This window comes from Lissotriton helveticus, chromosome 5_1 (genome assembly GCF_964261635.1).
Source record: "Lissotriton helveticus chromosome 5_1, aLisHel1.1, whole genome shotgun sequence".
Lineage (NCBI taxonomy): Eukaryota > Metazoa > Chordata > Amphibia > Caudata > Salamandridae > Lissotriton > Lissotriton helveticus.
This window is the reverse complement of record NC_136065.1, coordinates 11,866,193-11,881,007: the sequence shown is the minus strand read 5'-3', so window position 1 is coordinate 11,881,007 and position 14,815 is coordinate 11,866,193. Positions and strand designations below refer to the sequence as shown.

At 43.8% G+C, this 14,815-nt stretch overlaps 1 protein-coding gene across 1 annotated transcript in view; it reads right to left on the bottom strand.

Moving 5' to 3' along the window:
- The window catches only part of LOC144752355 (major histocompatibility complex class I-related protein 1-like), a 106,746-nt gene that overhangs the window by 89,796 nt on the left and 2,135 nt on the right, over positions 1-14,815 (bottom strand). Inside the window, exon 2 of the mRNA XM_078640292.1 lies at positions 12,490-12,759. Coding sequence (XP_078496418.1) covers positions 12,490-12,759 — 270 coding nt within the window. The remainder of the gene's footprint in view (positions 1-12,489; positions 12,760-14,815) is intronic.

Sequence of the window (14,815 nt, the reverse complement as noted above, 5' to 3'; positions counted from 1 at the left end):
CATCTGCGGCGTACCACAAGGATCATCACTCAGTCCCACCCTCTTCAACATATACATGAGTCCCCTCGCATCCATCGCACGCCAACACAACCTCAACATCATTTCTTACGCAGATGACACCCAGCTGATCCTCTCCCTCATCAAAGACCCAAACACCGCCAAAACCAACTTACACGAAGGAATGAAAGAAGTAGCCGAGTGGATGAAGAACAGCCATTTAAAACTGAACTCGGACAAAACGGAAGTCCTCATCTTAGGTTCATCCCCCGCGGCCTGGGACAACTCATGGTGGCCACCGGCCTTGGGAACTGCACCCATACCTACGGACCACGCACGTAACCTGGGCTTCATCCTGGACTCCTCCCTCTCGATGACCAGACAAGTCAACACCGTCTCATCATCATGCTTCAACATCCTACGCATGCTCAAAAAAATGTTCCGCTGGATCCCCACCGAAACAAGAAAGATGGTCACCCACGCACTGGTCACAAGCCGACTGGATTACGGAAACACCCTTTACGCCGTAACCACAGCCAAACTACAGAAAAAACTCCAACGCATCTAAAATGCCTCAGCCAGACTCATACTGGACATCCCCCGTCAAGCTCACATTTCCGGTCACCTGAAAGACCTCCACTGGCTCCCCGTCAACAAGAGAATAACGTTCTGTCTCCTCACCCACACACACAAAGCCCTCTACGACCTAGGACCCGAATGCCTTCCTTCTACACCCCCACCCGCCAACTACGATCGTCCAACCAAGCCCTTGCCGCAATTCCGCGCATCCACAGATCCACCATGGGGGGAAGATCCTTCTCCTACTTAGCGGCCAAGACCTGGAATTCCCTCGCTACCCACCTCCGCCTTACACAGAACCACCTCTCCTTCAGAAAGGAACTAAAAACTTGGATATTCGATAAGTAAAATACCCCCCTCCCCCAAGCGCCTTGAGACCCTCTGGGTGAGTAGTGCGCTATACAAATTTTCGAACTTGAACTATTTGACCATTATCGTAGCAAAGGAACCGACTCCATTTTGTATTCGTAGCGGCCATTTTGTATGCCATACATTGCCATGTGCTCATCATGTGCTTTGTCCTACCTCCTTGTTAACTGCGCCTGAAGTCTGCCCGGTAACAGGCTATATTTAGCATCCCCCACTTCCAGCATGTCCAGACATGCCCAGTAGGGTATGCAGCAGATACTAATTAGTTCCAGATAGGAATGTGTTTACTAGTTTCTGAAGACTGTTAACTCCGCCCACTTATCGATTCTGCTCTCCAATATGTCCTTGTATGGTCATAAAACTGCTCTTGTATCTGTACCGCCTTCTTTTGAGCCCCTTCATTGTGTATAAAAGGGGCCATGTGCTTTAGTTTGGTGTGCTACTCTATACAATACTGAAGAGTGTTGTGTGGATTGTAGCACCACCTTTAAAGGTTTAATAAACTTTGCTTTTGTATTTTCCAGCTTCTGTGCCAACTTCTTCCTATGGTCTGAGGACTTTGTGCAGAGAAGGGCGAACCCTTTGCACTAGCGGGCCTGGCTGAGGCTTGCTTACATCACCAGCACGCTACATGTGTCAAATATCTGCTTCCAGGAACTATATTTCGGCAAAAAATACATTTGAGGTGTCTAGTGTTTTGTATTTGTTATGCACTATGTTAGTCATTAGTGGCTCACTGTGCATGTTTTGTACCATAAAGGTACAAGTAACTGTATTTACGCATCTGTAATTTAATACTAGAAGGTATGAATGATCTGATTTCATCACAGGAATCAAGGGGTTTTTCATTGATGAGGTGCAAATTTCTATTACACATTGGTATTCAAGTTGCTGGAGAATTTCCCTAATTGGTCTTTAGCCTAATTTTGAATGGGGTATTGTCTTTCAGGTTGTCGGGTCGACTTCAGTGGTATTTCATGTTAAGGGTAACGATCATCCCTCCCCACATTAGTTGTGATATAACACAGGAGCTAGTGCTACGCCCACTCCTTGGCATAGGAATGTTTTATTGATTCCGGGATGAGGCAAAATCAGGTAAATTTAAAATTTCTCCATTTGGGCAATCCATTACGTATTCTGGTGGCCAATCCTTGTCAGACAAAAACATATCTTAATCATAAGGTAAGTTCTCCCAAAAGAGAACATTAATGTTTCTAGGTACTTTCCCCCAATTGGTAGTTCGTATAAACGATGTGGGACACTTACCCTAGTATCCAAAATTTCTACTGTGATATACTCACTCAGCGCTACTCCCACCAGACAATCCATCATGTTTTGGTGAACTATCATGACTTCTGCAGTGATGTCCATTCCTTGCTCAGAAGCAGTGTCTTCAATATCCGGGGAAGGTCTGACCTTAAGTCTGGCAACTTCTTTTTTAATTGAGGTTTGAAACTTTTAGGTGTATATTCTCTAATGATGTAGTCAGATGAGCATTGTGAGTCCTTCTTCGGTTTCATATGCTCTTCTGATCTGCGCTCTGACCATCCACCTCTCTCCGAAAACCTTTCAGATGAACCTTGATAGGACTGAAACAAACGTGTATCAGTATACTGATACCTGTCAGGCGGTATAATATTATCACTGTTAAGCAGGTTATAGATTTCTAAATGTCTACCTGTTGAGAAGACCCACCCCATGGTTTACTTTTTTCTTTGTTTTTCTTATTTTCCCACATCTTCCTTATAGAATACTTGGGTGCTTTCTTAGAGTTATCTTTTTCAGAATTACTCTTTCATTGTGGTTTACCAGGTCTGGTGCCCAGATTATCTCTACCCAGCGTAGCATAGGTTTCTTCGATACTTTTGGATAATTTGCACTCCTGTTGTGCCAGAGCCAAATCCTTTAGACGCTGGCACATAGTCATCCTGCTGCTTCTCCATTTATGTTACGGAAAGTATTGGTGGATACTGCAACAAAATTGCCCATCAGTTTAATTCCCAAGTCCAGGGCAGGTGCTGCCCTGAACTAATTTTGGATCTGTTTAAGAACTTCCGACAAAACAGCCTATGAAGGGGTACTGTGTGCCCTGGTAGATATTTCAGCAAAAACTGGACCCCAAGTGATGGAGCCATCCCCATCGGCAAGCATATTAATATTTGATGTTTTTCCTTTTTTCCCGTGTGGGAAACACTGCTTCAAGCTGGCTTGTTTTTTATGAAATCCAGAATGGAATCTGCTCCTGTCTGATGGAACCATACCCATGACTGCTATCAGTGTTTATGGGCTGATGCCTGGTGTAGCTGTTTGTGATTGTGCAGCTTGAGCAGCCCGAGCACAGTTAAGTGTTACTGTTAACATGATGATTGTCTGCAAATGTACTGCTGATAAATTGGCAACATTAGTATTCGGTGTATATCCTGCTAAGATTGTCCATGTTACTCTCTCATTGCCTACTCTAATGTTTTCTGTTGTGTGTGGAAGGGTGCCATGAAACCAATTCCTATGTTTTTCATGTGGCAAAGGCATTTCTATTTTTGCATATGGTGTATAATTGCCTGGTACTATATCCCGTTTGTATAATGAAATAACCCTGTTGTGTTGTCTGCTGCTGAATAGAACACCTCTGTCCTATGAGCTTTTTGAGCCTCAACCACGAAGGTAACATCTCCACCTGTACGTGCAAGACCATGTTGTAATAATATCTGAGTAACTGCAGTTTTCAGCAATGTTAAGTGCTGGATCATTTGCATCTCCAGACATTACTGTGTATGATTTTCAGAGAGGGTAACACAATGAGAATAAATCCTGTGAAGAGTTCAAGCTTTAACAACCTACAGCCAAGACATAGGAGGTACCTACTCAGCTGAGGCGGATAATCCTTACTACCATGGACGTCTCCAGTTAAGAGGTTAGATGGGGCTTCTAAGTGTACACGAGAGAGCGGCTGAGGTAATCCATTAAATAAGAACCCAATTTACGTTCATGGCGGCACCATGTCATACGGTTTCCACTTTCCAGTACGAACTGAGCATTTGTTGAACAACATAAATAGAGGAGAGAATGTGGCCTTGCGGCTTGAGTGGCTGACCTTGAAACTGGGAAACCGGGTTTGAGTCTCGGCAAAGATGCTAAACCTCCTGTGATTCTGGGCAAATCACTTAATCTCCCTGTGGCTAACAAAAATGAATGTGTCCATCTGTAAATAAACTAGTGCTCAGATAGAGCGCTCTGATACCCGATATCTTCGGGTCGAGTTCACGCTATGGAAAACATTATAAAAATAAAATGTTGGGATTGGTGCCAGATCACTTCAATGCACCGCGTTAGGATATATTGGTTTTACCTTTACCACATATGCTGGGCAACACAAAACTACTGACTAGAAATTGGAATCGTGCCCGTCTATCAGAGTTCTTCAATTCCTTGTACTCTACAATCCCTACAATAACGGACAATGTTAACAAGCTGGAAAGAGCTTTCTCCAACTGGCAATTACGTGCATGTGACAAGCATGCCCCGTTACAATGGAAAGAGGGGGCTTCCAGACGACATGAAACCTCTTACTGGTTCACTGCAGAGTTAAAACTAGTAAAACTTAAAAACCCGGCAGGCAGGAAGAAAATGGAGGAGGAGCTACTCACCAACAGAAAGGGAAAGCTATGATAAAGCATTCACTGAGTACAAAGTAGCCATTGTGGAGGCAAAAAAGGCCTTTTACACTAACTGGGTACTTAGTCCTGAAAACAAATCTAAGGACATTTTCAAAATAGTTAGAGAGCTCTCCAGTGCAGACCATGTCACTCTGACCATCACTCCCTCACAGGTCCTGAGTGACAACTTGAGTACTTATTTTGTTGATAAAATTAAGAACATCCAAAATTCTATCCCCTCCAACTCTCAAGATTGGAAATCACATGAGCTATTCATGAACTCTCTATAACTCTGTCTCCTTTCCAAAATGTTACCTTGGATCGGCTAGGGGAGCTTAGAAAACAAGATTCTTTCTGGTTCCCCCAATGACCTGTGCCCCGCCAAGAGACAAAAAGACTATTTCACACTATTTCCGGACACCTATCTTACTCTCCTCAACACCTCTCTAGAGAAAGGGGAGGTCCCTTGCGCCTTCAAAGAGGCAGTACTCGTCCCACTGTAAAAGAAAGCAGGAGTAGATCCCAGTGAATTGAGCAATTATAGACCAATATCGCTCCTTGCTTACCAGGCAAAGCTACTGGAGGCACATGTCACAAAACTTCTTTGAGCCTTCATTGAAGAAACTAAATTCTTGGACCCCCATCAGGCAGGTTTCAGACCATCACACTCCACCGAAGCAGTCATTGTGAGTGTAGTAGATGATCTGAAAGAGGGTGCTGATAGGGGGTGCATACAAGCTCTTGTCTTATGAGACTTATCTGAGGCATTCAATACTATGGATCACATCATATTAGTGGATAGAATGGAAGTGGCACGCTTGAGGGATAAGACACTGGAAAGGATGCTATCATTTTTAGGGGAACGCACACAATCTGTTAGGCTGGCTCCTTTTGCCTCGGCCTGGGTCAAGAAAACATGTGGTGTACCACAAGGTTCATCTCTTCCCCCCCACCTGTTTAACATTTACATCTGTAGCGGGAATTCCGTTCTCCTACAGAACTGTGCATAGATATTTGGAACCTCAGTGAATTAGGGTGGCCCAAAACTCACCTTAGTACCCAAAATCCCCTTACCGAGCTAGCTACAGTGTCTCATTGGTCATAACAAACTCCCAATGTTTAGACAGACCAGAACATGAACTTAGAATACCTCAGGTATCGTGGAACACATGAACACTCTTTCGTTATACAATCATTTCAAACCAGAACGTGGAGTAAAAGAGGACACGTGCACATTTGAAATATTTATTTACTAATGCAGGGTTCTCAAACGCAGTATCTTAGATAATACAAGCTAACATATTATAAGAAGCAAAGTTATCAGCATAGTTACTAGTCCATAAAATGCGAAAGGTGACAGCATGCTAAAATGCTGAAATGAATAGGAGTTAATAACACCTAATTCTCACCTTCCCTATCTAGTACATATTATATCTAAGAAGGTCTCTTTGGGTTTTAGCAGGGCGAGCCCATATCTCAAAATCTCAGTGGCAGAGGATCACATCATCTTCCACCAGCTCTCTGTATGCGAAGCACCATCAAGTGTGTTACGTGTGCTCTATGCAAAGCAATATAAAATGCGCGTAAAGCCAGATTTTGGCAGCAGCTGCATTCATTTTATGTCTAGGAAGGTGCGAAGACCAGACCTCACAACAACAGTGTCGAGTTATCCTTGGAGGCTTCAGCACTCACTGTGCAGACAGTTTACAAAGCTAAGCTGATATCAGAGCAATAACATATTATTCTCATGTAAATCACAATGCTCTTCTAGGTTGAAAGCTAAAATAACAATTATGTGTCGTGTGCAAAAAGCAGCAAAAGGAAAAAATGGCGTTTAAACATTTAATAAGCTCATGCTAACTTAACACGGTATATAGGTAGGCAGTAACTATATGATACCCCCCCAATGATCCGAGCACGGACAAAATAAGGTAAGGTAAGACCAGAATAGGGGCATATCATGAAAGCAGAGTTTAATAATAATGCGCTAAAATCTGGTGAAAAGGCCTTATAGAGGTCAATAGAGAGGCCTCACTCTCACTCAAGTTAATAGGACTGGGTTTGTAAAAAAATTTGTACGGAAAAGGTCCAAAAAAATTCGTAATCAAGAGCTGGCTATTAGCAAAAAGTCTCGAAGGCTTTCAGGACTGGACTGAATATGCAAAATATGCAGCAACAGCCTCCAGCATGAAATCACTGTCATCATCCGAAAACAGTTCAGCCATCCAATCCATTAATGGGAAGGAACATAAGTGCTCCTCCAGCACCGGAGCCTCTAGCATCATCAGAGGACAACTCGGCGGGTTCTCAATATAGCTCTGTGCCAAGAAATCTTGCGCTGCTGCGAGTATGTTCCACTGACTCATTAGTCCATGCATCGCTGCCAAGGCCATAATCCTTTCGCCAGAACAAACCAACTCGTGAGTAACTACGGGACTCATCAGGTGATTAAAATCGATGTCAGGAGGCACCGTCTTGCGGAGACACAAATCAAGGGCCCAGTCGAATTCACAGCTCAGGCAATGAAACACAGGCTGGACACATGTGAAATAGGAAAATCGAAACGATAATCCATATGCCGTGCTTAAGGTCACAAGCGGCAGTGCGCCATAGTATTCAAGCATCCGGTTGCGAAACAGAGCCAGGTGGGGCTGTGCGGCTTCTTACACAGGACGGGCATCCATTTTTAATAAAACAAAAAATCACCAAAATGCCTGCAGCCAGCGCCAGCAAAACCGGAAAGCCACCAAATAGGCTTGCAAATATAGAATGAAAGAAAGCAGGGATGACTCCAAATATTTTCTCGAAGGAAGTCACAAGACCACTGCTAACTATTTTAAAAAAGTGTGCGAGGCCAGAAGTGGAGGAGGCATTAAAGATTTGATGAATCAGCTCGCTGAAATGCAATGGCAAATCAGTATTCAATAGCGCCTGCATTTCTGTGCGCGTGTTAGCTATGTGAAGGACAAATGTTTCACGAGCCGAACTCGGGGCCACCTCTTTTTGAGACAAAAGGGCTCTTATTCTACTCATACCATTGAACTCTGCCGTCATGGTTGGGATTCGCGGCCAGATGGAAACATCTGAATTCCCATGTGTAGGAGGATACAGAACGTTTTTGCAACACACCACCCGTTATGATACTGTTACCACATAAGCAATACCTCTAATTAACCCACAACAGTCTTCGTTATTCAAAAGTAAATAACTGCCGTTTGCCAGTAATGTGAAAGTAGGAACGATTGCGGGAACTGGAGTGCCTTTCAAAACACAGGCTAAATTTGGCCAGTCCTGGTTACAAGAACCGTGCAATTGGATGTGTCTACATATTAATGAGTGATTGGGTGTCTCTGTGCACTCCTCCCCCTTAAGATAAACTTCCTTTTCGTCTTTCAAGCATCGATAAGTGAATGGAAGCGACCATGCCTCATGGAGAAACGAACTACCTAGTGGTTCATATCTGCCTATCGCGATATATCGCATACAATTTGTAAATTTGTACAAAGCAAATGGTAATGTAATCAACCCGTGGATAAGCCATGTCGCAGCAGTGGCTTCTGCCACAGAGAACGGCAAGGACTCTAACTTTTCAATGTGTAGCATGGAAAAAGAAGCATCTCGCATTGAAAGCATGCGCTGCTTGTCAGTCAAATTAAAAGGGCCAAAGATGTAAGTCCAAGGCACCTTACCAGACTTAAGCGTCTGCAGGGTCCACGCAAACTGCATAATGGAACGCAATTGATTTTGACCATGGTATAACACAGACACTTCATCTTGCACAATGTCAACAACAGAAGACACAATATTATTTAACGTGTAAATGCGGGAAGAAAGCATGTTAATACTATTATCCACAACTGCAAGCACTTTTTCTAAATTAGCTTGATCAATAGCTCTAAGGCGTGTAGCAGCCTCAATTTGTGAAGTCTTCCAGATTTCATTGTAAATCGCATAAATGCATCTTTTAGATCTACCACTAGCCGGGCCTTTAATGAAATCATTTAAATCCACATAATCAGTCAGTTTGGATAGATGCAGTTTAACTGCAGCCAATGTAGAATGTTTCACCCAAGTCTGACATAATTTGCCTACTGAATAAGTAGTTACAGAATGGTCAGTATCAAATCGGGGATCATGCCTGATTTGTGTAAATCCATCAGCTAAACCCAGAAAACGTCGTTGGCACGAATCAGAGCTTCTGTGCCACATCAGCCAACTTTTTGGATCCAAACTGGATATATTAAAGGACGAATTTTGCAATAGAACTTGCAATTCCCTAATGGAAAACTGTGTAATATTACTCCAACCAGAATATTCCTCTAAATCAGGGACGGTAGCTGTATTTAATTTTTTAGAAGTAGCCAATCCAAAGCATGTAGTTTGTGAAATGCTAGAATTCAAAAACAACATATGATTTGGGATGAGACATGCACGGTGCAAAGCCTCAGTGCCTTGTACCTGCCCCTTGATTCATGCTCTGCAATCCAGGTGAGTGAAGGTATACAATTACGCTGACTACATGCAGCTGATTTTTCCAATTGACGATACAGAGGAGTCTAAGGATTTCTTCCAATGCTTTTTATTGAAGACTGGATGAGTCATAACTATCTCAAATTAAACTCGGATAAAACTGAGATAGTCATTTCTAATAATAGACTTGATCAGTGGACGATAGCACACTGGCCAGCTACACTGGGCCTTCCCCCTACCAATAAAAATTCAGTTAAAAGTTTAGGAATTAAAATTGATGCCAAGCTATCTATGCATGAACAGATCAAACTGGTTACCTCCTCTTGCATTTACTACCTGAAGTCTTTTAAGAAAATTAGGAAATTCTTTACCAGGGAAGCAAGTACGGCGGTCATGCTTGCCTTGATCATTCCCAGGGAAGAATATGCTGGGAGAGGTGTGGCGCTGCGGCCAGGGCGACTGACGCTGGAATCTGGGGATCATGGTTCGATCCTAGGCGCTGGCGGCAGATTAGCCCAGCACCATGTGACTCTGGGCAATAGCTTGTTTAATTTTCCCGACTGCACCCAGCGCCTAGAGACCCTTGCGAGTGATTGTTCGCGCTTTACAAATGTAGATTATTATAATGCCATTTACTTAGGGCTCCCTGCATATCAGACCCATAATCTGCAGTTAATACAAAACCAAGCAGGCAGGCTGGTCCTTCAGCAACCAAGACACTGCCACATTATTCCTCTCCTGAAGCAATTACATTGGCTTCTGGTGACTCCGCGGTCCATGTTTAAGACAGGTTGCATGATCTTCAATGCCCTCTGTGAGAAGTGCCCTAAATTAATTTCTGCTAAGATCTCTAGGTATCTACCCAAATGGAATCTCAGATCGGCCTCGATGTCTACGCTGACGATTCCAAGATTCAAGCGCACAAGTACGGGTGGCTCCCTTTTCTCTGTCCTTGGCCCCACTCTTAGGAGTTCCCTGCCAATGGACATGAGACTTACTCCTGAGTACACCAACTTCAGGAAAAAACTGAAAACATGTCTGTTCACTCAAGCCTCTTGCTAGTAGCTCTATGGAAGTTTCTACCTCTCCTTCAAAGCCAAGAGACCTTTTGGTATACATGCTCTTAACAAATTTCCCAAACATAAACATAAACATATGTTGTCCTAAGGACCAGCTAGCTCACAGTATCATCATAAGTACCCCTAAACATAGTAAGGTAACTGATTGTTTGTGCAACCTGAGAACATGACAACCCTAATTACCCCGAGGAATCCTGGTAAAAGATCTAGAACCTTTTTGATCAGTCACTCGTGCTCTCACAGAGAAATATACAAGAAATACATAAAGGAGCGTTTTCAATATTAATTGAAACTTTGTGATTTGTGTATAAAATATGTGCACTGTAATTATCAATAGACAGAAGCAGATAAAAGTGATTGGTAATATAAGGATGGTGAAGAGAATACACAATTCCATCATAATGCTAAAATAGTGTATATATGCTGGCATATAAGTACTGAGAATTGTGTACTCCTACTATGCGCTTCCAAACCTAGTTGCCTAGGGTGTGTGTGCTCTGCCAAGAATCCCTCATTGGATGATCAAACACCCATTACCTGAAAGCAATATATGTAGGTCCCCGTCTTGGTCAAAGGTTGGAAATCCCTCCTTATAGCTGAAACGCCAACACAGCAACGACCTCGTAATGACAACAAAGTGCTCCTATAATTTGAGCACGGAAGTACATATGTATTTATAACAATTGCATCCATGTTTCCTTGTTTGATACTTCAGCTGAGCTGACATTGTTTATTGTCTCTTTTATCGCAATGTTGACTCATGGACAAAAATACAAGAAACTGCATTTGCACAATGTGTGTCAATGTATTGTACAAAATGTTCACGGTGTTGTGATAGTGTGCTTATGAAGTGGCTTTGTAAGTAAAGTGGTTTCAGAGAAACGGATGCCACACTCGCATACAAGCACATGTGTGTTTAAAGTCATCGTGTGAAAGAGAAACATAAACATATTAAAATGGTGGTATTTCTTTCCAGGCCTAGCTGAGGCATGCGACATCTTGAAGAATTGGATTTCCCTCAAGATGTCACCCCACTTGAAACTAAGCTCAGTATCAGTATAGTGTAAAAAACACTCTTGGACCTCTTGCTGATTATTAAGCCACAGATACTTCCCAGTGGCTCAGAGGTAAGAGGGGAAGCTGTCTGAGGTGAGTGGAGAGAGGACCTTGTAAGTCCCAGGGGTTCAGGATGCATTCAGGAGAAGCGTGGCTCAGTGGTTAGAGGCGGCAGACCCAGAAGCTGAGATTGACCGTGGACCAGGGTTTGATTCCCCGCCTCGGTGGGTCTCGGGCTCAAAATTCCACGGACTTGACAATTCTCGCTCTGGTGCCTACTCAACTCACGGGGTCACACTCTGCGACTCTGGGCAATAGCTTGCTTAATCTCCACTACGGCCCCTCGCGGCGGGATGCCTGGCTTTCACCTTGTGGAAACCCTGCCGGGGTTTCTCACAGGGGAATACCAGGACGGGTTCCCTAAGCAAGCGCCGGGACGCTTACGGGCAGCCGTGCGCTTTACAAGTCCAATACATTTACATTTACATGCTGGTTACATTTAAATACTTGCACAGGCTCCGCGTTTGGGCAAGCAACATGGGCACTGTGTTAGTTAGCCCTGCCAGGACATGGAAGCTGCATGACTACTGTGTACAAAATTCTCAATGGAGTTATCAGGGGCTGTCCTGGTTGGGTGCACTGGGTGGTGAACTGCTCTCCACTCTAAACTGGCTACATATCATAGATTCCCTGGAAATAAAGATGTACCAAGAGTTTTGTTAATCTGCGTACGTTTATTGCCAAAAGAGGCATTGCTCAGAAGTGGTGGGCCAGAGGCGCACCTAAAGTATGTAGGTGGATACGCCACATAGACAGATGCAGGACTACGGAAGCGTCTACATGTCCTTCAAGGGGCAGCCCACAAAATCACCTAAAGATCTGAGATCATTGAGTATCCAACAACAAGCTCAGTGTCCTGGGCTGAAGAGGAAAGTCACACTGCCTAATGAGTGGACTGTGTTTTGATGGTACCTGGAGACCAGCCACCTGCCAAGGATCCCACCAGCTTGGACTGGATGTTGCATGCTTTATATATTGCTGCATGGATAAACAGACTGAGTACGAATGTGCACATTTCTCTGAGGTGTACTGAGATGCTGAAAACGTGAAGGTGATTTATATAAAACCATGGGCCCATATTAATTGTCAGCGGGACCTGTCTCCATTCTCAGTTCCTCTGCTCTTGCAAACTTGCCACCCTGAACCACTTCCCCCAGCATTTACATCCCCTTAGTTGCTCATTTACTGCCAGCATCATTACTGTACCCTCTCGTCCAGCGACTCACCCATGGGCTGGTTCTTTTGCTCCATCAAGTCCTTCAGACTGTCATTCAGCATCTCCTTCACTTCTTCAAAGGTTTCTCCGCTCTCTTCCCAGTACTGTGGCTCCTCGTCTGTGATCCTCTCCATCCAGGGGGCCCGGGGCCCAGCACTGCCGCTCTCGCTGGTGTAACCGATGATGGGGACATCATCCACGTACCCGACTACGGAATATTGGGGCACTCCGATGAGGGGCTCCGACAGGAAGGAGAAAGAATAGCTCAGAAAGTGTGAGCCTGGGGAAAAAAGGGGTCAAGAGAATAAAAAATTGGATTTCGCCTCTTACTGCATTCAACATTACCTGTTGTGTTCCATGAATCCTCCTCCTCCTTATCATGTGTTACACTGATCCTCTCTCACACTTTTGTCCTTTGTGCTGCACTGATCTTGCAAACACCCTTTTAACCGTGTACAAATCTAGGGGCATATTATCAAGACAGGCGAAAAAATTATCGCCGCTTTAGCGACAGTAAACCGCCGATAAAGTGGCGATAATGGGCTTGATAATATGCTCTATGAATTCCTATCGAAGCCCATGTTAGATGCCAGATTCCATCATCATAAACTCAATTATTTAAGATAGTTTTTCTCCTATAGATCTGAAAGGAGTAGACTAGTTCAAGGTAACATCCAACTTGAATATGGTTCAGTCCTCCTCAACGACCTTTCTAAAACTCTTTTTTTAAAAGCATTCCCAGTTAAAAGCAGAAAATCTGTTGTTCATGTCACGCTGCTGCCATGTTTCTAACACTGATAAAACTGTCGTCTCATACCTTAATTGGCTCCCAATGGAGTCACACTGCTGCAATAGAACTGTATGTCTCATGTACAAACACTTAAACTTTCACATTCCTAGTTGTTTCTCATAACACCTACTGTATTTAGAAGTGTTCATACCCTACAATGCAAAGGCAACTGAATTCCCTCTGTTCATATAAAAACATGTTTCAGTGATCCATTCCTGTAGTTGTCCCAGAACTTGGAGCACTAAGTCAGCATTTCTAAACACCCTTTATACTGAATTGTTACACTATCATGTACCAAAAGTGCAGTACATTCTGCCAATATCTAGATTCATTTACTAAAGACTCACTACACAGCACTTTATCAAAGGCACACACCTAGCACATGCACTTAACATGCACACACTGCACGGCACTGTTCTATCCCTCTATTGCACCCTTCCCATGCACACATTCTCCCAGCACACAAACATTACTCCTATGTTGCCCAGCACTTCAGAATAAACAGATGTAGGCCAAGGGTGCGTTAAGCACACAGCAGCAGAATTTTGAATGAGTGAGCCTGCAGGCCTCACTCCAGAAACACTGGTTGAAATAGACCTGTTCACTCCAACTGATCACTACATGGTATGCTGCCACAAACATCACGTGTGCTGCTTAGCTCCAGGTGAAGGTGGTAGCCTTCCCGCTCTATGAAGGTGGCACTTTGGGCACTCCTCCCTGTCCAACAAGACTGGAATCCATGAACACACACAAAAATCAGCATTACAGATCCAGACTTTAGTACAGTGGGGGCACTCCAGGGCAGTGGTGCACGTCCATTATCATGTGGAGTACATTTCTTTCCCAACAGTATCTAAATCTTAAACTTTTAGAAACAGACTGCTAATGTAAACATGAGCTAAAGAGGTTGCAAATGCGCAGGGCCTGTTTGCATAGGTGATGTACTTTGCATACCAGCTGTTAATCAGGTAAAATCTAGGGCAATGTTTATGACCATTATGGAGCAGGCTAGCACAGCAAGTCATGTAGCTGTGCTGCCCTGCGTCACAGGGAAAGGGCAGGAATGTGCCGTATTTATCCAATATAGTTAATTCCTGTAATTTCCCCTTGTGCTGGCGCCGTTTTGGCAGCCTAGTGTCAACGCAGTCACCCTTACACCATGGTGCAAGGTTGCATGTGTTGTAGGCAGGATTGTTATTGTGCAGGAAGGGCACCTTCCTGCACAAAAACAATCCTGAGAGTTTACCTCTTTCTATGTGTGCTGCAGAATGCTAGGTTTGGTAATTCTGGGAATGCTTCAAAAATCATGGGAGTTGTGGGGGAACACACACACAATGCCAATGGGATGCCTCCCTTGGCAGAGTAATGCAACGCAGCGATATGCACTGTGATGCAATTTTCTATATTTCAGAAGCCATTGAAAGCCAAACAGAGAGGCTTTGCTTGGCTTCAAAAATATGACTTTACATTTCTGTCGCTCTTGAACCACCTTCGATGGTGCAAGAGTGATGCAAACCAGGGGTTAAATATGGCCCCTTTTGTCTTA